Source organism: Elgaria multicarinata, chromosome 7, assembly GCF_023053635.1.
Source record: "Elgaria multicarinata webbii isolate HBS135686 ecotype San Diego chromosome 7, rElgMul1.1.pri, whole genome shotgun sequence".
Lineage (NCBI taxonomy): Eukaryota > Metazoa > Chordata > Lepidosauria > Squamata > Anguidae > Elgaria > Elgaria multicarinata.
In genome coordinates, this window is record NC_086177.1 from 103537215 (window position 1) to 103563597 (window position 26383).

Consider the following 26383-nt stretch of genomic DNA (forward strand, 5'->3'; position numbering starts at 1 on the left):
AAGTTTAAAACCCCTTTCAGGGAGTGGCAACTAATACTCGAAAGCTGCCAAGTGTTAATTAAATTCTTGGTAAAAAGCAGTTTGCAGTTCAAGGAAGGAGGCAGCACGTCAAGAGCTGCAAAACTGCAAGCTGGAAATGCAGAGGCAGTAAGAGCAATTAAAAACAAGTGAAAGAGTAAAACAATAAAACAATAAAACTGCTTAAAATAGGTCAATAAAACAGTAAAACTTTTAAACTAAATTCTATTGAGTCGCGGAGACTCACACAGCACTGCAGCCTCCAACGCCATTTTCCCGGAAGTCACCGAACTCTATCTATCTATTTTAATGAACATTATCTGTGGCTCCTTGAGTTCTTTATCGTCATTAAATAGATTCTTTCTAAAGTTTATCAGTTTCATTCTTCTCTCTCTTACTATGACAGGGCGGAAATCTACCAGTGCTGGTGTTCTTTCACAATGGTGTAAGTGACGAGGACCAACCAAAGAAGACAGTCATCGATGGCTCATATTTAGCAGGAGTTGGCAATATCATTGTTCTTACTGCAAATTACCGGGTTGGAGTCTTTGGCTTTTTTAGCACTGGTAAGTTGTAGCCATTGTTGAACAATCAAGCAGTAGATTTATTTATTTAATTTATTACACTTATATACCGCTCCCATAGCCAGAGCTCTCTGGGCGGTTTACAGCAATTCTAAAATTAAGATAAAAACGAGTATACAAAATTTAAAATTCTAAAACACAGAACATACACACATAAAGCATTAAAAACCGTTAAAAAACTAAACATGTGGGTGATTAAGATGTGCCACCATATGCCTGGGCAAAGAGGAAAGTCTTAACCTGGCGCCGGAAAGATAATAGCGTTGGCGCCAGGCGAGCCTCGTCAGGGAGATCGTTCCATAGTCTGGGGGCCACCACCGAAAAGGCCCTGTCCCTCGTTGCCACACTCCGAGCTTCTCTCGGAGTAGGCACCCGGAGGAGGACCTTAGATGTTGAACGTAGTGATCGGGTATATTCACGTCAGGAGAGGCGTTTCGTCAGGTTTTGTGGTCCCAAGCCATGTAAGGCTTTATAGGTCAAAACCAGCACCTTGAATTGGGCTCAGAAACATACAGGCAGCCAGTGCAAGCGGATCAGAGCAGGTGTTATACGGTCGAACGTTCTGGCTCCCGAAATCAATCTGGCCGCTGCATTTTGCACGAGCTGCAGCTTCCGAACCGTCTTCAAAGGCAGCCCTATGTAGAGTGTATTGCAGTAATCTAACCTGGAGGTTACCAGAGCGTGGACAACTGAAGCCAGGTTATCCCTGTCCAGATAGGGGTGTAGCTGGGCCACCAACTGGAGTTTGTAAAAGGCACTCCGTGCCACTGAAGTCACCTGAGCCTCAAGTGACAATGATGGATCTAAAAGAACCCCCAAGCTACAAACCTGCTCCTTCAGGGTAGCAAATAGCAAAGCATAGTGGAAAATACATCTCAGGTAGTGCGTGGGCAGTTTGGATTCTTGCTTACTTGGTGATTCCTAGAGCAACCCTGGAAATAAGCCAAAATGCTCCTTTCTGGAATAAGACAGGTTAATGGATCTCCATTCTGGTAGCACCACTGACCTGCTGCAGTCCATTCAGCTCATTTCCAGCTGCTTTAGGAAGTGCTAGCTCACCACTGCTCCAGGGGTGGGTTTTGCTGGCACACAGGTGACATTGGATACTGCCCAAAGAATCATAAGAAGATCACCCAAGGACTTTGAAGTTGCCCATCCATAATTAGCACCTGTAAAGCAGACTAAGAAGGCACACCTGATCAGTTATCCCACTACAGTGAGATAAACTATATTTGTATTTCAGTTATAACAATTCTTTCTAAATTTACATCTAGATATATTAATGAGCATGTGTAAATAGTAGGGCTGTGCACGGACCCCCCGATCCGCCTCAGACCCTGATTTGGACCTTCCCCTGATCTGCCTCAGATCTGCTTTAGAGAAGTCTGAACCACCCCGATTCACTTCGAATTCAGGATTCGGATCCGAAGCGCTGCACAGCCCTAGTAAATAGTATGCAAATATGTCTCTTCTTTTGTCCTCTGTTTTGGTGATACGTTTCCTGTTTTGGGGCGATGCGCAAGTGGTCAGCCTAGTTCTAGGCCATTGTGGGAAATTAATAGGGGTGTGCATGGACCCCCCACTCCGCTTCACTTTCAGATCCGCCATTTTTTGGATCGGGCCGCTCCGCCCCGCCCCCACTCCGCGTATGCCCACTCCGCTCCGCTCGGATCTCCGAATCCGGATCGGAGCTCCGTTCCCCCCCCATAGGGGGGGTTACCGGGCCCTGCCGCCATTGCCGCCCATGCGGCGATGGCGGCAGAGCCCGGTAAGGGGGAGGGGGGCCTTACCTGCCTCCGTCCGTGGTCCGTCGCCGTCTTCAATTGAGCCCGCGGTTCCACCAGGAAGTCTGGGCAGCAAGCGGCCCAGACTTCCTGCTGGAACCACGGGCTCAATTGAAGACGCTGACAGACCGCGGACGGAGGCAGGTAAGGGAGAGGAAGGCGGGGGGGGGGTTACCGGGCCCTGCCGCCATCGCTGCCCATGCGGCGACGGCGGCAGAGCCCGGTAAGGGGGAGGGGGGCCTTACCTGCCTCCGTCCGCGGTCCGTCGCCGTCTTCAATTGAGCCCGCGGTTCCACCAGGAAGTCTGGGCCCCATGCGGCGACAGCGGCAGGGCCTGGTAAACCCCCCCTCCTCTCCCTTACCTGCCTCCGTCCGCGGTCCCTTGACTTCTTCAATTGAGCCCGCGGTTCCACCAGGAAGTCTGGGCCACAGCGGCCCAGACTTCCTGCTGGAACCACGGGCTCAATTGAAGACGCTGACGGACCGCGGACGGAGGCAGGTAAGGGAGAGGAGGGGGGGTTTACCAGGCCCTGCTGCTGTCGCCGCATGGGCGACAGCGACAGCGGCAGGGCCTGGTAAACCCCACTTACCTTTCCGGCGGAGCTCCGGATCGAGGCGAAGGATCCGCCTTCACCTCCATCCTCTTCGCCACGCTCCGCCGGCCCCCCAATCCTCTACGCCTCTGCCTTAAGGGCAGGCGAAGCCCCCCGCTCCGCTTCTAATTCGCCAGTCCGATTAGAAGCGGAGCACATCCCTAGAAATTAACATGCTGGCCCCTCCACTGAGTGATGTGCTGTTGCCTCAGGTGCCCTGGAGAATTGTGGAGCCATTCAAATGGCAGCTCATAGCCACCCAGGGCCCAAGGCAGGTGTCAACTCCAGACGGCCCCCTCAGATGCTGGGCAGCTATTTGAGCAGGGAACATGGACAGGAGGAGGCTGTTACAGTCATGTCCTGCTTGTGGTTTTCCTATGGCAGCTGGTTGGCCACTGTGTGAACAGAATGCTGGACTTGATGGACCCTTGCTCTGATCCACCATGGTTCTTCTTACGTTCTTATGTGCTGCTCGTCGTCCTCATCAGGGAACAAATGAATAATTTCGAAAATGAGTGTACAAAAATTACACTTTCCCAAAGGCGTGTTCTTCTCTTGTGGTGATGACGCCTTAATAAACATACCTTGTCATGCTTGCTCGTCCAACATTTTACAGTACAAGCTTAGTTTGCTTGACAGTGTTGTGTGAGTCTACGGGAAGGAAGTGTTACAACTCCATGTTGTTCTCCTCCTCCTCCATTCTCTGGCCACAGAGAGTTATTTTTGGAAGTTTAGTTCCTTCCTGTTTCAATGGGGCCTATGCAATGTCCTGCATATTCTTCACTGCTGTTGCATTAATCCACCTCAGCAACTCAGCAAGGCCTCATCTGTTGTGAGGTGGAAGGCTGCATTAAATTTTGTTCAGTCAGATTATGGAGTATGGTTATTTTCTCTTCCCTTTTGAGTCCTTACGGGGAATTTCTTATTTCACTTTTTTACATCGTGTTCACAGTGCTTCTGATAAACATATTCCGTGACGCTTCCAAAGGAAGTGTACTATGTAAGAATGTCCTGTACAAGCCTGCATGGGAACATATATGTTAATGAACCGAACTTGAAATGGTTTGGCCCAGTTGTGGCTTGAAATTTGCTGACGTTATGCATAGCAGTATGTCTTTTCTCTGTTTGTCAACCTCTATCCTTCCACCTACTGCTAGCAGTACTATTATTGCTGGTTAAGGCAGTTCATTACTCAGAATCAGGCTGACTCCAAACTTTCAATGCCTGAGGTGATGGACAAGATAATAGAATCATAGAATAGTTGAGTTGGAAGGGGCCTATAAGGCCATTGAGTCCAAGCCCCTGCTCAGTGAAGGAATCCACCTTAAAGCATCCCTGACAGATGGTTGTCCAGCTGCCTCTTGAAGGCCTCTAGTGTGGGAGAGCCCACGACCACCCTAGGTAACTGGTTCCATTGTTGTACTGCTCTAACAGTCAGGAAGTTTTTTCCTGGGCCAGATCTACACCAAGCAGGTTATGACACTTTGAAAACGGTTTGAAAACTGTATATGGAATATGTCCTGGGCCCCAACAGTTGTCACTACTGTTATAAACTGTTATAACATAGTAGTGTAGATCCTGCCCAATGTCCAGCCAGAACATCACCCAAGGACTAATTATCTGAGAACATTATTTGGTGTCCTGCACTCTGGGATGATGGTGGCCCCCATGCACCAATTCCATGTACAGAAGCCAGCCAAACAAGAAAGTTGAATCATACTCCAACCCTGGCTTCTTCCTCTACACCTGAGGGTGATGGGATAGCTTGGGGGGGGGCAGAGGACAAGACTGTGGTACACATATAGTTCTGTGCTCCCACACCTTGCCACCGTTCCCTCCCTCCCCCAATTGTGCCACCTGAGGCAATTGCCTCAATAGTAGGGCCAGCCCTGATCGGAGCCACTGGCAACCACTATGGGGTGATTAGGACCCCCTAATGCCCAGTGGAGTCTGATGGCTACAATGTCCGTGAAGTGGGGAATCCACTCCAGGTTTCAGTCAGAACCAGTCAGAACTCTAAAGCAGCTATCCAAGGCTTCTCCTCCTTGTTCCTGGGCATGCTGTACCCATGGCCACCATTTGCAGTATTTCCCACACTGCAGGTTGGCATGCATTAATAGAAGTATAGCTTCCAAATCACATGAGGTACTGGTTCCTCTCTATTCGGCCCTGGTTAGGCCTCATCTAGAGTATTGCGTCCAGTTCTGGGCTCCACAATTCAAGAAGGACGCAGACAAGCTGGAGCGTGTTCAGAGGAGGGCAACCAGGATGATCAGGGTTCTGGAAACAAAGCCCTATGAAGAGAGACTGAAAGAACTGGGCATGTTTAACCTGGAGAAGAGAAGATTGAGGGGAGACATGATAGCACTCTTCAAATACTTAAAAGGTTGTCACACAGAGGAGAGCCAGGATCTCTTCTTGATCCTCCCAGAGTGCAGGACACGGAATAATGGGCTCAAGTTAAAGGAAGCCAGATTCCAGCTGGACATCAGGAAAAACTTCCTGACTGTTAAAGCAGTACGACAACGGAATCAGTTACCTAGGGAGGTTGTGGGCTCTCCCACACTAGAGGCATTCAAGAGGCTGCTGGACAACCATCTGTCAGGGATGCTTTAGGGTGGATTCCTGCATTGAGCAAGGGGTTGGACTCGATGGCCTTGTAGGCCCCTTCCAACTCTGCTATTCTATGATTCTATGTCATCCAAACCTGGTGAGCGGCATGGTGGTGGTGGTGGGCTCATACCCATCCTACAATCCACAACGTGCAGTAGAGGTTGTAGAGTGGGTACACCACACGCACACCTTGCCATGCCAGACATGTCTGGACATGTCCCCCATCCCTGTTCAAGAGACTAGTAGAGGAGGCTGAAGTTTGGGAAGGTGTGTTGCACACATTTGCCCATATCAGCAACATTTTGAAAGATCCCCAACATCTCCCCCAAAATAGGGGAAATATTTTATCAGGACAGGGACCAGAAAACAAAGCATCATCCTTGGTACATGGGGACTGTTGGAGCTTATAAGAAACATCAGAACTGAAGTTAACTAAATAAAATACATTTATAGGATCGGGGCTCTTTTGTACTGATGCTGGTAAGTTTCAGCATCAGTGGAAATGGAGAATTATGTGGTGTGGAAAAGCTGTCAGCTTTTCCCCCTTGCAGAAGGCAGGGGTGTGTCCCACAATCTGGGCAGTTTGGAATCATGTAGGTGGTATTATTTAATATCCAGCTTTTGGGACAAAATCAGCATTAAATCTATGTGGCATGAGCATCCAAGGGGGGTCCGTATAGCAGGAGAAGTGGTTAAAAGCCATGGAATATCTGTGGTAGAATATTATTCCTGCAGCTGCATTAAAACCCAACCTAAGTATAGTTAATTGGCATAGAGTTAGAAGCCTAAATGTGCACTCCTGCTTTAGCATCTCGGTGGAAAATCAGCATAATAACATGGTTCTCAAGAGGATTCCTTTCCCTTAATAATAAAAATACTTCTTTATTACATGATGATAGAATTATGCATTGCTGCTTCTGTTCCGATGGCGGTTACAAAATGTGCCATTGTTGCCAGGGTCATGCAGTCAGTGATTTGGCTGGTTATTTCAAATCCAGATTTGCAAGTAGGCTCCTTGCTGCCTGGCCTGCTGCATCATCAGCTCCGTTAGTCATGGCCTGAGTGAGGCTTTTCTCCACCCCTGGTTGCTCTCCACTCTTTTCTATCCCTATTTCCCTCAGCTCTCTACCTCTTCCCAGTTCCCACCCTGTCAGTTCTCTGTCATCGCTTAAAACCCTGGGGGGGGGGGGACTTAGGAACCTGAGGACTTAAAGATCAGTTACTCCTACATGAACCTGCCCTGGCCACTGCACCTCAAGAAGGATATTGTAGAGATGGAAAAGGTGTAGAAAAGAGCATCCCGAATGATCCAGGGGCTGCAGCCACTCCCCTGTGAGGAGAAGTTACAACTAGGGATGTGCTCTGCTTCTAATCGGACCGTAGAAGCAGGAGCGGAGCGGGGGGCTTCGCCTGCCCTTAAGGCGGAGGCGAAGAGGATTGGGGGGCCGGCGGAGCGTGGCGAAGAGGATCGAGGTGAAGGCGGATCCTTCGCCTCGATCCGGAGCTCCGCCGGAAAGGTAAGTGGGGTTTACCAGGCCCTGCCGCTGTCCCCCCGCCCTCCTCTCCCTTACCTGCCTCCGTCCATGGTCCGTCAGCGTCTTCAATTGAGCCCGTGGTTCCAGCGGGAAGTCTGGGCCGCTTGCGGCCCAGACTTCCTGGTGGAACCGTGGGCTCAATTGAAGACGGCGATGGACCGCGGATGGAGGCAGGTAAGGTCCCCCTCTCCCTTGGTCCTTTACCGGGCTCTGCCGCCGTCGCCGCATGGGCGGCGATGGCGGCAGGGCCTGGTAACCCCCCCTATGGGGGGGAATGGAGCTCCGATCTGGATCCGGAGCGGAGTGGGGGCGGGGCAGAGCAGCCCGATCCGAAAATGGCAGATCTGAAAGTGAAGCAGAGTGGGGGGTCCGTGCACACCCCTAGTTACAACATCTGGGACTGCTTGGTGTTACGTCCGGGGCGTGGGCAGTAGGGAGCTAGGCTGGGCCACCAGGACCTGGGGGAATGAGGCAGAAGAGACCACCACACTGAAGCAGGATCAAGAAGGGTTCAGCTTTATTGACTGTCACTAGCGTGTGCCAGGGCCAGAGCCAGAGGTCCCCTCCCGTAGCATGCAAGAGTTCAGAGGCACAGTTGAACCCAATTCTGGGCCGAGCTGGAGCATCGTCCCAGAACCAGCACAAGGGTCCAGCACCACCTGCTGAGACAAAGGCAGAACCATGGCGTAGTCCAGAGGCAGTCCAAGGGTCAGGAACCAATAAGGCATGGCAGAGGCAGGGGGCAAGGCAAAGTCTAAAGGCAGTCTAGAAGTCGGGAACCAACATGGCAGAGGCAAAGCAAAGTCCAGAAGTCAGGAACGGGCGTAGAGGTTCACAGGATGCAGAGCCAGGCAGCACAGGAACGGTGTTGCTGTGGCGAGGGTTGAGAGAGAAGTGCAGTGCTTAAATAGCTCTTACCCTGGCCCCACCCAGCTGGACTCCAATCACACCCCCTGCGTGTAGTTAGTCAGGGGCCTGAGGCTTGCAAGGACAGGTCCTGACCGAAGACCTGGGTCCTGCAAGCACTCAGTACAGCATAGATCCTGACACTTGGCTTAGAAAAGTGGCTGAGTGAGGGGAGACAGCATAGAGGTGTACAAAATGATGCACGGAGTGGAGAAAGTGGAGAGGGAGACATTTTTCTCCTCCTTTCATAATACTAGAACCTGGGATCATCTCAAGAAGCTGATTGGTGGGAGATTCAGGGGAGATAAAAGGAAGGACTTCTTTACGCAGCACGTGGTTAAACGACGGAATTCGCTGCTACAAGATGTTGTGATGGCCACTGACTTGGCTGGCTTGAATAGGGGATGATGGATTCAGTGAGGATAAGGGCTCTTAGGCCCCATCTACACCAAGCAGGATCTTGCACTATGGAAGCGGTATGAAAGTGGTATATAAAAGGCAGGAGCTGCACCAAGCAGGATATAGTGGTATGGAAGTGGTATAAGGTATGTGTCCCAACAGTTGTCATTGCACTTCAATACCACTATAAAGCAGTTGTGTGGCTCATGTTTTTATATACTGCTTTCATACAGCTTTCATAGTGCAATATCCCGCTTGGTGTAGATGAGGCTACTAGTCATGATGGCTATATACTACCTCCAGTTTCAGAGGCATTATGTCTAGCATTGCTGGGGAACATAGGTGTGTGTGGGGTGTGTGTGTGTTATTGCACTCATGTCCTACTTGGGAGTTTCTTACAGGCAGCTGGTTGGCCACTGTGTGAACCCAGTGTTGAACTAGATAGGCTTTGGTCTGATTTAGCAATGCTTTTCTTGTGTTATTGTGACAGCTCCTTTTTGTTAACTCTGGCTTGTTTATCCCATAAACAACTGAGAGGCTGGGTTCAGACAACATGCTTACAACCTACGATTGAGGCATTCGTAGGTTGTTTATTCAAATCGGAATCATGTGCTGTGCATCACTTCAAATTGTGGGTTAATTAATTAACCCACGATTGATTGATATTTTAAATATTAAAATATCAAATGAATATTAAAATTGTTCATTTCGAAACAGAATACCAATAAAAAAACCCATGGTTGGTCAACTAAGGAATGCTTCCTGGAAAAGAGCTGTTTTCAAGAGGCGCCAGAAGCAGCACAGTGATAGCACCTGCTTGACCTCCAGGGACAGGACATTCCAAAGAAAAGGGGCCACCACACGAAAGACTCTTTTCCTGGTGGATTCCAAACAGGCCATAGGTCCTTGTGAAACCACCAGGAATATGCCCTCTAATGATCTGAGTGACCAGGCAGGTTGGTAAAGGAGAAGGCGCTCACTCAGGTATCCTGGTCCCATGTGGTTTAGGGCTTTGTATACTTGTACCAAAACTGCAGTGACATGCAACCCAGGTCTATGTATTCAGAATTGCTTTCATCCCTTGTAAGTACTGGCATAACATCCTTTCTGTTCACTATTTTTTGGGTAGGTTCCAGTGCGGCAAGTGGAAATTGGGGCCTTTGGGACCAGGAAGCTGTTCTGAAATGGACGCAGAAAAACATTGCAAGTTTGGGAGGAGACCCCAGTCAGGTTTCGATTGCAGCTGACCGGAGTGGAGCGGACATTACTAGTATCCAACTACTTGCTGGAGGTCTGGATTCAGCAGTCTTCAAGAGGGCATTGCTGATGGTGAGTACTGTTCCATCCATACTATAAGTTCAAATGTGTATGAAAGATGAGGTCTTCTTTCGCTACCGGCTTCTGTTTGTTTTATAATGTTTTATTGCTGTTTTGTTTTTTTAACACTTCTATACATTTTTTTTCCAGCTTCACCAAAGTTTCATACACTGTAATACAATTTACAAGGGTATCACCCATATAAATAAGTTTATATACATTTGGGGGGAATGTGCGGGGTTAAAGATGAGAGCTAGTTATCAGCATACAAATAAAAACATCCTAGTTCTGGCGTTGACAGCAGGTAGAGCCTAATCTGGATCTAATTTAAGCAGATCTACATTCACAGCAGAATCTGGACTGCATCACTTTAGATTGCAGGTGGAATGCCCCATTTTTTATTTAAACTCCTTTACATAGAGAGAAACGTTCTAACTAGGGATGTGCTCCGCTTCTCTTCGGTTCAGAGAAGCAGGAGCAAGGCGGCCTAATTCGCCTTCGGAAAAGGCGGAGGCGAAGAGAGTCAGGGGGGCTGCGGATTGAGGCGAAGAGGATCGCCTCAATCCAGAGCTTCGCCTGAAGGTAAATGGGGGGGGGGAGGGGGACTAATCTGGCGCTGCTGGCACCGCCATCCATGCGGCAGCAGCGGTGGCAGCACCAGGTAAGGGAGCAGGGAGGAGGGACGCTTACCTTCCTCCGTCGCGGGCTTCAATTGAGGCCCCGGTTGAAGCCGGAAGTGAAGGCCGAGGCCTCTTCTGGCTTCAACCGGGGCCTCAATTGAATCCCGCGATGGAGGAAGGTAAGGGGGCTGGGTGGGTGGGTGGTTTCTCTTGCGCCGCCGCTGCCGCCGCCATCCATATAGTGGCGGCGGTGAAGCCGGATCTCGCTCCGCTGACGGAGTGGGAGACGGGCGGAGCGGCGCAAGGAGGATCGGGCCCGATCTGGATTTTCCGGATCGGGCCACAAAACTGATTGGGGGGTCTGTGCACACCCCTAGTTCTAACCTAGCTGACTTCCTGTCTTTTCTATTTAAATTGAATGTTTTATGGGGAGTGTTAAAAAAAATGTCATTCTTCCACCTGCCATCTGAAATCCAGGAAGATCTGTAGCGTTTGATTTTGTTGAACCTAGAACCCTGCACCTTGAATTGCCTGAAGTTGTTAGCTCTGCAGGGTCCTTCATGTGATGGTCTTTGGCTCCTAATGTTATCTTCTGACATCAGTCTGTGGTCTGTGCACCCTATGGTGGCAGAGCAGAAGGAAGTCTGATATTTGGGCCACAGCTAGACCTAAGGTTTATCCTGGGATCACCCAGGTTTCGCCCCTGCCTGAGCACTGGATCCCCTGTGTGTCACCTAGATGGACAGGTTTGACTCTTGGACGATCCAGGCTAAACTGGGCATGTTTAGCCTGGAGAAGAGAAGATTGAGGGGAGACATGATAGCACTCTTCAAATACTTAAAAGGTTGTCACACAGAGGAGGGCCAGGATCTCTTCTCGATTCTTCCAGAGTGCAGGACACGGAGTAATGTGCTCAAGTTAAAGGAAGCCAGATTCCAGCTGGACATCAGGAAAAACTTCCTGACTGTTAGAGCAGTATGACAATGGAATCAGTTACCTAGGGAGGTTGTGGGCTCTCCCACACTAGAGGCCTTCAAGAGGCAGCTGGACAAGCATCTGTCAGGGATGCTTTAGGGTGAATTCCTGCATTGAGCAGGGGCCTTGTAGGCCCCTTCCAACTCTGCTATTCTATGATCCTATCCAGGGATAAACCTTAGGTCTAGCTATGGCCTTGGAGGGTCGTTCTTAGGGCGAAGGGTTCTGATTCTCTTCCAGCTCCATAACTCTGTCCTACTATGACTTATGGTGGTGTAATGCTAGAATTTCCCTAGTAGTACACTGTATTGCCATTACATACTCACCTATGACCTGGGAAGGGAGCTCCTCAATGAGAGTTTGGAAATCTTTTCAGCCAATGAGATTAGTATTTTCTAATGACTATGCCTCAATAGTTTGTCAGTCCTCGAAACTCTCAGGGTTGTTCTGTTGCTGGGTTTTTAAAATGTCTTTACAAACCTATATACTTATGTGCAACTAGGTAGTCCCTTGAGTATTTAGAAACCACTAAATACTCTTGGGAGCTCCAGGTTGCTCCTAAACTGATCAACAACCAAGCATCCTGTACACTCTTAGAGGAAAAGGTGTAGAATAGCTGCATGATTTTGGGGATGACTTTTTAACATAAATAAATAAACCTTGCACCTATGGGAGTGGGTACAATGTGGGGGAACAGCCATGTTCAATTTGGATGGTTGTCCACAGAAATGTAGCTGTTAGACTCTGAACAGCCTGGCGGATGCACATTTTTTTCTGTTCCTGTAACCGGAGCCTATCTTAAAAGACCTATCCTTATCAATTGGTGACTATACCTTTTTGCCTAGGCGTTAGCTAGACCTAGCAGTCTAGCGGGATGGAGGGGTGAAGATCTCGCGAATTTTTTTATTGTGAGATCTCCCCCTCTGTTCACAAGTGGCGTGCGATGACCTCAGACGGAGAGGCATTGCGCCCGCCATTTTTTAATTTTTAAAGAGATCAGAGCGCACGAGCGCTCATGCGCAAAATGCAAGTACTTTTTTAAAAAAAAATATTTTCCCTGCTCCCCCCATGCATGGGTCCCGGCTCCTCGCAAGGAACTGGGACAGACCACAGCATCTAGCCACACGTTCCGCAGTAGACCGCAGAAAAACTGGGCCTAAAGTGTAGGGTGAGACCCCTGGGCAAGGGAGGGATCATTCCTCCCTGATCCCGGGGATCACCCCAGGATTTCACCCTATCTCGCTAAGGCCCTAGACTCCAGGTTCTGTCTCTGAGGCTGTGGCTCTTCTAGACCAGCATATAATGCTTGTGATTTTCCCAAGAGTTTAAAAAAAAGACAAAGAAAAAGCTAATATTTGAACATGGAGCGTCTCAGTTCCTTCATGGGTGTACCCCGTTTTCTCAGGTTTAGTCCTCATGGTACATGATGGTTGGGTGTGATCTGTACTTGGTCCGGTATATGACAGACTGGGTTTTCTTCTTCTTCTTGCTCGCATAAGGGTCAGCATCCCCAGTTAGGGCAAGATAAGACGTAATGCTGTTCCGGAGCCCAAAACTGAGGCCAGAATCCTCCATCCCAAGCATTTCTTCAAGTCCGTCATCATTCTCCTTTGATCTTTAAAATAAAGGACAGAGATTGTTTAATGTTTTAGCCGTTGCTGTAGAATAGGCTATACCTATGGATGAAGAAATCTGTCAATTTTGGTTTCTCTCAGTTTCTCATTTGTCCAATCTTAAGTTCCGTTCATCTCAAACTTTGAGAATTTATCCAGTCTTCAGTTCATCCCAAATGTTGAGATTTTTTTTTTTTTAAAAAAAGTTCAAATTAAATTCTATAAGCATTTTTGTATGCATTTTGCCTAATGCACACATTGTTTGCAACCAGTTTACCAAATATAATGCATTTTGAATGTTATTTCACCCCAATATATGTATTTTGTATGCATTTTTTGGGGTTGGAGAACCCCATCACAAAACTGAGAGAACTGTGAATTTCAAAAGATTATTGAGATTTGTTTCAAAACTGTGAAACTAGGTAAATTTGCATTAAGTTGAAAAGTGAACGAATTTAGTTACATCCAGAGGCCGGCTACCTCTATTGCTTAGGGGCACAATCCTCTTTATGTTTAGACTGAAAAAATCCCCAGCATGCCCCAGCCAGCATGACTGACTGGAGGGATGCTTGGAGTGTTACATATATATTTTTCTGTCCAAACATGCAGGGGATTGTGCCTTTAATTGCTTAGCAGCTTAGTATAATGCTAAACCAGAAGCGTGGAAACAGAGTCATACAAATGGGGTTTTATGCAGCATTCTCAAGAGGGCAGGGCCATTTTGGAATATGCCACATATATTGACTCTGTTAAGAACGCCCAGTCTGATATTTGGACCAGGAGGGATTGGCAAAGCCACTATGTTGGATGTCTGATGCGTTCAACCAGCATACCTGGCTCCCAAAATATCCTGTGTCTAAAAGTACATGACCCACATTTGCTTGTAAGCAACCACGTAGGAAGCCCAAACAATAGCAAAGCAGACATAATAATAATATAATAATAATAGTAATAGTAATAATAATAATAATAATAATAATAATAATAATAATAATAATAATAATAACATGGCTACCTCACACACTAGTCATTTGCTTTGGGCTTTTACATTGTCATGAATAAATATTTCCAAAATCAGGACTGGAGAGAGATTCTCATTGAAGGGGGATGGTTGACTCTTCTTTCAAATGTGTTTTGTATCTTATCCTAGTGACATGGTTGCTTTCGAGAAACAAAATTTTGTGTGTGCCCAGTCATCCAGTTAGCTCTTTGCATGTAGGGATTCCAGCGTGGTCATGTTTGCTGTTACCATGTCTGTGGAACACACATGCATGCTCAAATACACACCCACACTCTCTCTCCAAGTGAGGTGGTTTCTCTGGCGTGGTTTTGGTTGATCTAAATCTTGTGTAAATCTATGTAAAAATAACTAACTTTGCCTTTGGGCATGCACGCAATTTGTTTAATAAAATGACAAACGAGAAGACATATGAACCAGGCCTTTATTAGAACTGGACAGGAATTGGAGTGTGCTGCTAAAGGGTTGTTAAATTAATGTAACATTTATGCCCTATGCAGGGCCTGCTACTGGTGAGGACTAAACTGTGAAAGGGATTCAAGTCCCACCTCCAACATGGCTGTTCTAAGGAATATTGTTGGCTGAATATATGTTGGCTGAATATGAGCCAACAGTACGATATGGCTGCAAGAAAGGCAAATGCTATTTTGGGCTGCATTAATAGAAGTATAGCTTCCAAATCACGTGAGGTACTGGTTCCTCTCTATTTGGCCCTGGTTAGGCCTCATCTAGAGTATTGCATCCAGTTCTGGGCTCCACAATTCAAGAAGGACGTAGACAAGCTGGAGCGTGTTCAGAGGAGGGCAACCGGGATGATCAGGGGTCTGGAAACAAAGCCCTATGAAGAGAGACTGAAAGAACTGGGCATGTTGAGCTTGGAGAAGAGAAGATTGAGGGGAGACATGATAGCACTCTTCAAATACTTAAAAGGTTGTCACACAGAGGAGGGCCAGGATCTCTTCTCGATCCTCCCAGAGTGCAGGACATGGAATAACGGGCTCAAGTTAAAGGAAGCCAGATTCCAGCTGGACATCAGGAAAAACTTCCTGACTGTTAGAGCAGTACAACAATGGAATCAGTTCCCTAGGGAGGTTGTGGGCTCTCCCACACTAGCGTCATTCAAGAGGCAGCATCTGTCAGGGATGCTTTAGGGTGGATTCGTGCATTGAGCATGGGGATGGACTCGATGGCCTTGTAGGCCCCTTCCAACTCTGCTATTCTATGATTCTATGAATATGAAAGGGGTTTGTAAGTCATGGGCTCTCCCACACTAGAGGCATTCAAGAGGCTGCTGGACAACCATCTTTCATGTATGTTTTAAGGTGGATTCCTGCACAGAGCAGGGGGTTGGACTCAATGGCCTTATAGGCCCCTTCCAACTCTACTATTCTATGTTTCTGTGATAAGTGTGTTCAATTGAATATGCTTACAAAGCTCTCAGAGTTCAGGCACCCTGCCTTATCAGGGTTTACAATTGTAGGTAAGGTTGTAGGATGCCCAGCCGAGTGTGTTTACAAATCCCTTTCAGATTATTGTGTTAAATGCACAAAGGTATCTAAGAGCACAACTGTCAGCAATTGACTGACTTCCCCCAATCTTTTCCCCTCTCTTTGTAGATATGTTTCCTACTTCTCCTTCCTCATTTAATAGCTGGTAATCTTTTATCCTCTTCTACAACCTCAGAAGAAAAATAATTCTAAACTCTGATTCCACAACCAAATTCCACAATTACACATATTGGATTGGATCAAGACTTGGCCACATGTAGTTTAGATACATTGAAATCCATGGGACAAGTTTGTTATGGCTATCTCAAGTCCCATTAATTTCAATGGCTCTAATGTAAGCTTTATAGTAAATCTGGATCCGATCCACTATGTCAGGCATGAGAATTAAGCCAGCTTATATTTGAGCAAATGAGTAATTTATTCCAGTTGCAGAATTGCAGTTTTGTGGTTGCAGAATCCCAGAGCTCCATTTTATGGACTGAAATAACTGTTCATGAGCATCAGCTGTCAGAAGCAAATTTTACCTCTGCTTATCCTTCCAGGCAAAGGTTTTGTTGCGCATCACCACAGGAGGCTCAGCATTCCTTCCTTCATTGTTGATAGTGTGTTGAGTGAGGCAGGGGGTTGTGAGTACACAGCAGAGGCCGTCAGCTACCTCTGAAAGAAGGCATGGACACAAAGTGCATTGTAAACCAGAGCTGTGTCTTGCCTTTGCAATTGCTTTGTTAAATTTCTACAGTATCCTTCAGTTCAATAACTCCCAAGGCAGGTTACAATAAAAACAGAACAACAGACCAATACCCTTACACTTGGTAAGAGGCAACAAAGCTATCCAAAAACAAGGACAATGATGCATTTTTTTCTCCCTCTCATAATACTCAAACCAATGGGGGTCATTCACTGAAGCTGAATGGTGAAAGATTCACACAGTGCATAGTTAAACAATGGAATTCGCTGCCACAAGATGTAGTGATGGCCAACAATTTGGATGGCTTGAAAAGGGGATTAGAGAAATTCCTGGAGGAGAAGGCTATCAATGGTTACTAGTCCTGATGGCTATGTGCTACCTCCAGTATCAGAGACAGAAAGCCTGTATACACTAGTTGCTGGGGAATGTGGGCCAGAGGGTGCTGTTGAACTGTGTTCTGCTTGTGGGTCTCTGGTTGACAGCTGGTTGGCTGGACTAGATGGACCCTTGGTCTGATCCAGCGTGGCTCTTCTTACATTCTTATGTAAAGGAAAGACACCACACAGCACATAGTTAAACTATGGAGTTCACTGCCACATGATGTAGTGATGGCTACCAACTTGGCTGGTTTTAAATGGGAATTATACAAATTCCTGGAGGAGGTTATCAATGGCTACTAGTCAGGATGGATGTATACTACTTTCAGTATTGGAGGCAGTATGCCTATGTAGGCCAGTTCTTGGATAACATGAGTAGAAGAGTGCTATTGCATTCATGTCCTGTTGTGGGCTTCCCACAGAGATCTGGTTGGCTACTGTGGGAACAGAATGCCCAACTAGATAGACCTTTGGTCTCACCTAACACAGCTTTTAAGTTCTTACGCTGTGTGAAGGCAGCTGAGATTAATGGGGACCACTTCCTACAGAAGTAAAGAATAGTCAGTCTCTCTCTCTCTCTCTCTCTCTCTCTCTCTCTCTCTCTCTCTCTCTCTCTGTGTGTGTGTGTGTGTGTGTGTGTGTGTGTAGTTAAACAGCAGTGCTTCAGGGATTTGATCTTCGTGAATTCTTGTACAAACTGACCTGGGCCAGATCTACACCTTGTGTCAAATCATTTCAGATGTAGTATAAAAAGCAGGATATAACACTATGAAAGCTGTATATGGAATATGGATTGTGCCTCAACAGTTATCAATGTATTTCAATACTGCTATAAAGCACTAGTGTGGATCTAGCCCTGATCTGCACCTCTTACATTAAATGTGCAGACGGGCACGTACGCAACCACTGCATTTCACAGTTCTGAATGTTCAGATAAAAAAAAGTATCAACATATTTTTAAAAATGAGTATTTTGATAGGAAATACTTTTTGAAAATCATATTTTAAGAGTAAATATATCTTAAAAATCTTTAAATACATGTTCAAAATCTGTACAGTTTTTGTGTGGATTTTTGTTTAATGGCAGATTAATGTGAAAACAGTACAGGACAGAATTGGGTGAATGCAAAAGTGACACGGACTAGTGTAGGTGGATTTGCCCATCAATAGAGATAACTGCTCTAGACACTTCAATGCATTTTAGCACTGAACACTTAACTGTAATACACTTTTAAGGACTGCTGAGTAGAGTTTAATCATATGTTGGCTCTGCAGGAGAGAACTACTAAAATTCTCTGGAGTTCTTGCAGCTACCCTGATGTTAAGAAAAAGTGGAAATATTGTTCTTTCTCCTTCTGATATTTCCCCCCCACGCACACACACAGTGCACCAGCAGTTAGACTATCATCCAATTCGTGTTTTTGAAAAGCGCCAGACCATCTCCAAAGTTTAATCACCAATTAACTTCGTTTCAGCATCCTCCATGCTAAAGCATCTGCTTATGTGGTGGGTTTTGTTAGTTAGGGTGTGGATGGAAAAAGGCAGCTCTGCAAAACAGGTTAGAGCTGGCTATAAAATTAGCTGTTGATCATCATGTGTCTTCTACATTTTCACATCCTCTATTGCAAATTTGCAAAAAGCAAACAGTTTTGAAATGTGTGATGGTGAAAGAGATTATTCTGTTGTCCTCTGGCTGCTAAGGTTTCCCCCGCAAAAGCGATCTAAATACAAGCATTGACCATCTAAAGCTGACGTGTGAAGCTGTGCTCCATTTTCCTCTCTTCCTGCTTATTCTCAGCTAGTCTTGACTTCTGAGAAATAGTTTGTCTTTTAGGCAAATGTTGTGGCTTCACACCATTTAAAATGCATGCGAGATTGGCATTAATTGACAAATGTTAGTATTCCATTTCCTCTGCAGATGTTCTCTGGAAGGCTCTTTTGTTCTGAGCTACGTATATTTTGCTGCTCAAAACTGATTGTGGCTTCTGGTTGCAAGGGCTTGAGTCTGCTTGCAGGGTCTTCATTAGCTCCCTAGCTTATGTCAAATTATAGGTGTGATGCTTTCCATGTTGCAGTCTGCACACATGGTTTCTGCATCTTTGAAAAGACAACTGTCTTGCTGAACAAACACATTTCCCAATCAAACCGGGAATTTTCGTGCTGAGCTCGGGGGAGACTTAAGTGAAAGCTATTCCCCCTGCCCGTAAAAGTGACGTCTCCCTCCCCTTGATGACATTTTTGTACCCCTTTGCAAAAGGCTGTGAAAAGTGTACACAAAAGAGTGAATTCTGGTGGAAGAAGAAACTCATCCCTGTTTCTGAAGCAAACGGGCAGACCTCTTTATTGATTGCTTTGATTTGTACCCCAGCTTTCTGCCAAGAAAAAAATGGCGCTCAAGGCAGCTTATAATCATACATAAAACTTGATTAAAACCATAATAAAACATATGCATTTAAATGCAATTAAAAACACAACAATAACAGAATAAAAACAACATCCAATCCAACCGACCCACTGACGTGCCAAAGCCTGCTAGAATAAAAAGGATTTTACCTATCAACTGAAAGACAGCAGAGATTGGGCAAACGTAACCTCTCTTAGCAGGGATTTACAGAGCCCGGGGGCAGCCACTGAGAAGACTCTGGCTGGGTTCACACATCATGCTAACCCATAGTGGTTGGCAAGCTACACTGGGTAGGTGGTTATGCAAACAACTTACTGCAAATCACATCTGAACAGTAGCTGGACATTGCATGAGGACTATAACTTCCAGTCATGTTGAAGAGATGGAACAGTATAAAATTAACACAGAATTATGCGGTGAGTTGTATTTCTTTTGAGATCTTTGAAAATAACATATTTTGATTAGGACTTTCTCTTACCAGAGTAGTGATTTACAAGGTCCTCAAGGCACTGAAAAGTTTGCCGAGGAGAGATGTAATACCAGTTATTTGGCAGGCGGAAGATTCTGTAATGTTTCACTTGTATGTGCCGGACGGATAAGGAATATAAACCTGGAGAAAGAGAAAAGTCCTGTTACATAAATGAAATCTGCATGCAGTAAGCTAAAGGAAACAATGGTACATCCTCTGGATGGTGAGAACATTTGGAACTCCTGAGACATTTAAGGGACGATAGACACTGCAAACTTACTTTATCCTTATACCTTTTTCATTGTTGTGCTGGCCTCCAAAGAATCATAGAAATTGTAATTTGGTGCTGAGAATTCCTTATTAGAGAGACCTAGGGGCTGCCAATGCTGCCTTAAGCAAAACTCCATTCTTTCTCTGCAGTGGGGTGGCAGCGGCTAATCCCGATGCAGAGGGAGGGCATGGGGTTTCTGACAGCCATGCAACTTGACGCCCCGCCTCCTGCCCTCTGCCCGGGATTCCAGCAACCAATCAGGGGTTGCCTTCCGCATCGACGCTGGAGTGATCTTAGACAGTTTAAGTCCCCGACTTTTTAAATGTGGAGCTTTGCAGGAAAGCCCCGTGGCGGCTTCTGCATTGTATAACTGACACGGCACTGCTGCACACGCACCGCGGGGCTTTTGTAGCATATAGACAGCCCACAAGACCCTTGTCCAGAATTGCAATTCCAAGGATTCCCATGGAAAGGGAATGACTGTGAATCTAGTAGATGCCGGTGGCTATGTATACCTAGATACTTTTTGCTATGTTTGTAGGCTTACGGTGTATGTAGTTCGTTGTCATGTCTAACCCTACTGTCCCAGTTTTGAGAGAAGATGTTTCAGGTAATCAATCAGAATCAGAATCAGAACTAGAAGGCTCAGCGCCAGACACCAGCCAGCCTGTACCAGTGGGGGAGGGAGCTCTCACAGGTGATTCCCCAGCTGGGAGTCAGCCCTCTCCAGAGCTTATCTCCTCAAGGCCAAATCCTACACACTCAGTGGGAAGTGAGGTTTCTTCTGGAGGTGAATATCCCGGCAAGCTAGCTGAAGCTAGGGTCCGCCGGAAGCTCAAACACATGGCGCGGAAGGAAGGTGTGAGAAAGTCAGTTCGATTACACCAGAACCTGCCTCCGCACCAGGCACTCTGAAGTTACAGGCATTTGAGAAGTGGCTTCCTATTCTTCCTGAACAATTGTCTTGCTTAGTTTGCATAGTTTTGTCTAGGGGGACGTTTCCAAGAGGTTAGACTCTATTCAGGTAGAAGAGACGTTTGTTGCTTAATAAAAGCTTTATAGATTCCTTAGCAAGCCTCATCATTTGCCTCCCATCGAAAGCAGGAGTGTTCTGAGCAACACAGCAGCCGCTGATTCTTGTCTGCATTTTTGTCATGGTACAGCCCTCATGTAAGGAATGTATGATCAAACCTGCTATATGCAGATTGCTGTTTACAATACTCAATCTGTTCTGAAAAGGAAACGTCTGGGACAGAAGTGATGAAAATGAAAACAAAAATCTCTCATTTCCTCACCTTTTGTCGTCTCGCTCTTTCTAATCATAAAAGAGCCAACCTTGGTATTGGGAAGTTGCAAGAGTTCCTCGGCTTTTTCTCTTCCTAGGCCTTCAAATAACCAACTGCAGAAGGGGGGGGTGCGGAGGTGGAGAAGGAAGGTCAGAATTATACAGGTGAAAAGAGAAACCAGTTTCATCTCTCGAAGTGCAGAGTGAGCTGGGAAAGTACGATAGAATGCGTCTGTGGAAACATTGTGCGTTTCTACAACCTAGACTTCCCCCAGTAGCTGGAAAATTGACAGATAGGAATGACTAGTGAGAGGCCCCAAAATATGGTGGTTTATGTGTGTGTGGGAAGGGTCTATATTTGGAAGGACTCTAAGGCCGTAGCTAGATCTAAGGTTTATCCCAGGATTGTCCTGGGGTCAAACCTGTTCATCTAAGTGCCACACAGGGCATCCAGAGCTCAGGCAGAGACGAACCCAGGATGATCCTGGGATAAACCTTAGGTCTAGCTATAGCCTTAGAGGCCAAGACGTAACACGTACTCTGCAAATAGTGTCAGCAGATTTTGCCTTTGCTCAGCGTGAATGTTGAGGAGAATGTAGCAGTGTACATAGGGATGTCCACATTTTGTGAAACCCGTCCCATGTGCGTTTCGTTGATAGTGTTGTGTGGTTTCATCCGTCCTGGCATCTGTTCACAGATTGATTTGATTTTTTATTATTATTGTTCATGAGGAAAGTTACACAAATAATTACAGAAGACAGTTCACAACGATTTACGTAATTTATGATAGCATGTAACTTTTAGCGAACTGTCCCATATTCCATTCAACTTTCCCCCATGCATAATTTCCAGTCTCAGCAGAAACTTGCATATTTTCCTATGAACAAAATTGCCTAAATTTAGAGAAAGTAAAAAAGAAAAAGATCTGAAAGCCCACAAACTCCGTGCAGCCATAGGAGGCCGGTCCTCAGTGGATTACACAGGTCTGGTTCTCAGAAATCTGAATTCATTTTAATCCATCTCAAATTTTCCCAGCATCCCTAGGTGTACACTTTGGGGGCACCATTGGAATGGGGACTCAGTGTGCTCTCTGCCCCTGGTGAGTCCGGCGGCTGGGGTGAGGGGTAGGTTTTGCCACCTCCCAACTGTGTGTCCCAGATTACGATTTTTAGTTAGGCCAGAGTTAGGGCAGGGATGAGCATGTCCGTGTTTGTATGAATTCAGGGGAGGTTGAACCTCTTTCATGCTGAATTAAGTTTTTGAAGAAGATCTGGGGGGGGGGCACTCTCACGTGGGTGGGGGCAAAACCCAAAGGCAAAAGGGATAGGATCAAAATAACAAAGAATGCCAGTATATTTTACCTTAAAGTTCTTCATGCCAGAAACTAAGCCTTAGAACAGGCGGTTCAACCTTTCAGAATTGGGTGGGGTGGGGAAATGGCACAAACTTTGGGAAACTACTAGGAAAAGGTAGGCAGGGGAAGGGTGCAGGAGCATTTCGGAGACACGAGAAGGATCAGATTTGCCCACAGGCCTAAGGCGCAACACCCTTGATACACACACACACTCTCTCTCAAACACACACACAAAGACATGCATGTGTAGTCATATATGTGTATATGTATATAAATACTGGGAAATTCCTTACCCGTGGTAAACTTTTGCTACAGATTTTTCTGGGATATAATTTTCTAGACCTGTAGTGAGGGAACGTGCTCTCCACCAGCCTCCTTCACTGCAAAAGCAGAAACAGAGAAAACAGCCATGAATTGCATGTTGAAGCCTACTTCCTTTGCAGTAAACAAATCAAGGTAGAATTGGCCTAAAATACACCAATGTGGGCTATGAGCCCTACGGTGCATGCGAGGGATGAAGGTGATCATCAAAGAAGTTACTAGACTTCCTCTTTCCACCTGAGTTTTTTTTATATATATAGACTCTCTCAGCCGTAAATTTAATGAGACTTCCTTTTTCCACATGAGGTAACGTCTTTTGCCCCCTCATGCTATATTGGCTGCTCTTCTGGCAGTTGTTCTGCGCCAGAGAATTGCAGCGTACAACTCTGTCGTATGCCTGGAAAACTCATGTATCTGTTTGAAAGGAAGTTTGTTTCTCTGTGATATTTCAGGTCTTTTAATATTTTACCTTAGCATGCTCAGCTGTCCTTAGACATGCTTCTTTTGCACATCAGATGTGTTGCAAAGTAGTTATCTTTTGTAAACCGCTCAGAGAGCTTCGGCTATGGGGCAGTATATAAATGTAAATAATAATAATAATAATAATAATAATAATAATAATAACAACAATAATAATCTTTTAACATTCTGTGTAAATAGGGAATTCAGAGAAATCTCCTCACCTAGTAATAGAATGCATGAGTAGAGAGGTACAGATTGTGTAAAATCCATTCTGTCTGCATTTCATGGATTGACAGGTGCCTTTCATTCCATCATCTGCTCATTGACAGAATCATTTTTTTTATTTCCGAATTTGCGCAAATTCGCACATGTGCAAATTCACACTTGCGAGAATGAGCAATCCCTCCCAAATGTGCAAATACCCCCCATAACGTACATTTTTACACTTTAGCGTTTAGGGGAAATGTGAATTTTCAGCTTTTTTGAGTGCGTATTTTCTTATTGCTAAATTTGTGTAAAATTCCAAAAAGTTAGAAAAAATGTTTATTTTAATTATTTATTTATTTATTTATTTGTTACATTTTTATACCGCCCAATAGCCGAAGCTCTCTGGGCGGTTCACAAGTCCCAGGAATCCACTTGACCGGAAAAAAGCCAGTCCTCTGTGGAATCGGGATCAGTATAATAAAGATCCAAACTCATTTGATTCCACTGTAGATCTCTCTGACATCCCTAAGTATGAGAGGTAGTTTTGTCATGATAGCCCAGCTGGCTGCCTATGTGCTTCTGGGAAGGGAACCTATGCATTTACCCCTCCTCCACATGAGACAGGATCATGTCCCCCCTCACAATTGGCCCAGAAACCCGCCTGTCGATACACAGAGATAGGAGGCATGCGTCCGACTTTGCGGGGGATATTCTACACTCTTGGTTGCCCCACGCCCCCATCCCCATCTTAGGAGAGGTTCATGGTTTCCTGGAAAACGCAACATTTGGCACCAGCATTTGTCTGGATGCAAAACGTTCTCCTGAAGGTTGTGCGCAATGATAACTGAAAGGCTGCCTGAGGACATACCTCTATTTGAAAGATGAAGAGCTGTAACATGGGAGAGCTTTGAAGGCTCCTTAAAGTTCCCCATCCATGGTTAGCACCTGGACAGAAGACTGAGGTGACCTGGTCACAGTCTGCCCCACTAGGGTGACATGTGTTGTATTTCTATTTACACTGTAATGTTTGGTTCCAACTTTGCATTTACACATACAAAACAGAATGTGCAAATTGAATGATATACCATTCTCTGACCCCTTTTGTCCTCTCTTCTGTGAGTTGTAGGCCAGAAATCTGTCTGAATGTGCATAAGATTGCACTCTGAAAGCCCTGTCTAGAAACGTCATAGATTCTCCTTAAATTTTAAGAATAAAGTGAAGGTACTTGGGTTGTTAGCACGCTAATTTTAGCGTGCCCAAAGAGCTGCGCATTCTGTTACAACTTTGAACGCTTTGGGCCAGTGAAAGGACTCATGGCAGAGCCTGTTCTGTAACTCACAGGATAGGAACCATCAATATAGCTTGGTCCAGTATCATTCAAAGAGAGTCATGCCTGTTTGCATAGACTGCGAGTCCTTTTACATTTTTGTGCCACAGCAGAATCAAAACAGGAAGAGGAAAGTTCCATTAAGTGTTGAGTTTGACGCTTGCCAACCATGAGCTCAGATGCTTGCTTGGTACACAACAGGTAACTGGGGGCAGAAATAAATTTCGCTGTCTGTTTTTTAAAACAACAACAACAACGACCCAAAAAACCATTACCGGCATAAACCACTTCAAAATACCCGAATGGTTCAAAATACCTTGTTTGCCAATTATTTACAAAACAAGGACTTTGAACGGCTTCTTAGGTGCATATAGAAAAAGTGACTTCACCCCCTCATTTTCACATGCAGAAAAGGAGAGGAGGGGGAATTTGTTGGAAACCACCCACTGCTTGCCATTTGTGGGGTTAGGAAATAATTTTCTCCCCTAAATCAGATTAGCTAGAACCCCAGGGAACTGTATGGGTTTTCCCTTTAGCGTGACATTTAGCTTCTTTCCTTGATTCATCTGGAGCTATTTTGCTCTCTCTTGCTGCTCCTCTGGATTTTGTTCTGCTCCCATCAACTTCTTGGGATACACTGTACCTTTTGTGTGGAATAAATGGATTTCAAACTGCGTTCCAGACAGCTGCAGGATTCGTCCATGGCACAGTGCCCCGTGGTGAGCCTCATCCTCCCTTAGTGGACCATGTCAGGCTTATTTGGCAAGGATGGAGGGCAGCCCAAGTGTTCTAAACAGCACCAGCTGGCTGGGGGCTGCCATTTAAACTTCCCACAATGCTCCAGAATGACACTATGTCAGGGGCATTGTGGGAAATTAAAATGGTGACTAGACCCAGATATCTGGTGCTCCTCTGAGCACCGATCCAGACTTCTTCTTTTTTACAAGAGTGGCCCAGTTAGTGGTGGCTCCTAGGGCGCTGGCAGCTGCCCAAGGATGCCAGATATGGTTCCAGGCAAACTTTGGGCTCTGTGGAAGCTTATCAGAGGCTTTCTAGTGAGAAAACTGGCAATGGCAAATAAGCTTTCCTGAACCACAGTAGGCTGGATCCAGACTAAGGCCTTACCTAGACCAGGCTATATCCCAGGGCGAACCCCGGGATCGTCCCTGTGCGTCCACATGACGCACAGGGTATCCCAGGATCAGGGAGGGATCATCTCTCCCTTGCCCTGGGATAGAGCACTCCCCTTTGGGCCCCTCTTTTTCCGCGGTCCCGGGCTGAGCCCAAGACTGCAGAACGTCTGGCCCGTGGCTTGACTCCACTCTGCGCGATTACTCGTGTGGAGCCGGGAGCTGCGCCCATCAGGGTTGGGGGGGGGAGCGGGGAAATGAAATGAAATTTTAAAAAGCATCTACCTTCAGCGCATGAGCATTTGTACACTCCTCTCCCTTTAAAAATAAAAAATGGCAGGCACGACGCCTCTCTTCCTGAGGTCGTTGTGCCTTATGTGTAAACGGGGGCGAGATCTCACATTAATCCCAATGCGAGGTCTCCCCTCCTCTCCCCGGAACAAAAGGTAGGTCTAGCTAAGGCCTTAATCATGATTAGAGTAGATCCATTGAAAATCAATGGGACTTAAGTTAGTCAGGACCAACTTATGCCCCTTGATGGTGGTGGGTCTAATCTAAGCATGACTACGTGAAGATCCAATCCAGTTCATCCACATTGGCTCCAAC

At 46.1% G+C, this 26383-nt stretch overlaps 2 protein-coding genes across 2 annotated transcripts in view; one reads left to right on the top strand and one right to left on the bottom strand.

Annotated features, from left to right (window-relative positions):
* TG (thyroglobulin) overlaps nt 1–26383 on the top strand; it is a 199420-nt gene that overhangs the window by 120083 nt on the left and 52954 nt on the right. Inside the window, exons 40-41 of the mRNA XM_063131335.1 lie at nt 425–584; nt 9562–9761. Coding sequence (XP_062987405.1) covers nt 425–584; nt 9562–9761 — 360 coding nt within the window. The remainder of the gene's footprint in view (nt 1–424; nt 585–9561; nt 9762–26383) is intronic.
* Nucleotides 12414–26383, bottom strand: part of SLA (Src like adaptor) — a 28479-nt gene continuing 14509 nt past the window's right edge. Inside the window, exons 4-8 of the mRNA XM_063131163.1 lie at nt 22624–22710; nt 20987–21090; nt 19430–19561; nt 16008–16140; nt 12414–12959 (exon numbers count right to left, since the gene is read on the bottom strand). Coding sequence (XP_062987233.1) covers nt 12752–12959; nt 16008–16140; nt 19430–19561; nt 20987–21090; nt 22624–22710 — 664 coding nt within the window. The 3' untranslated portion in view covers nt 12414–12751. The remainder of the gene's footprint in view (nt 12960–16007; nt 16141–19429; nt 19562–20986; nt 21091–22623; nt 22711–26383) is intronic.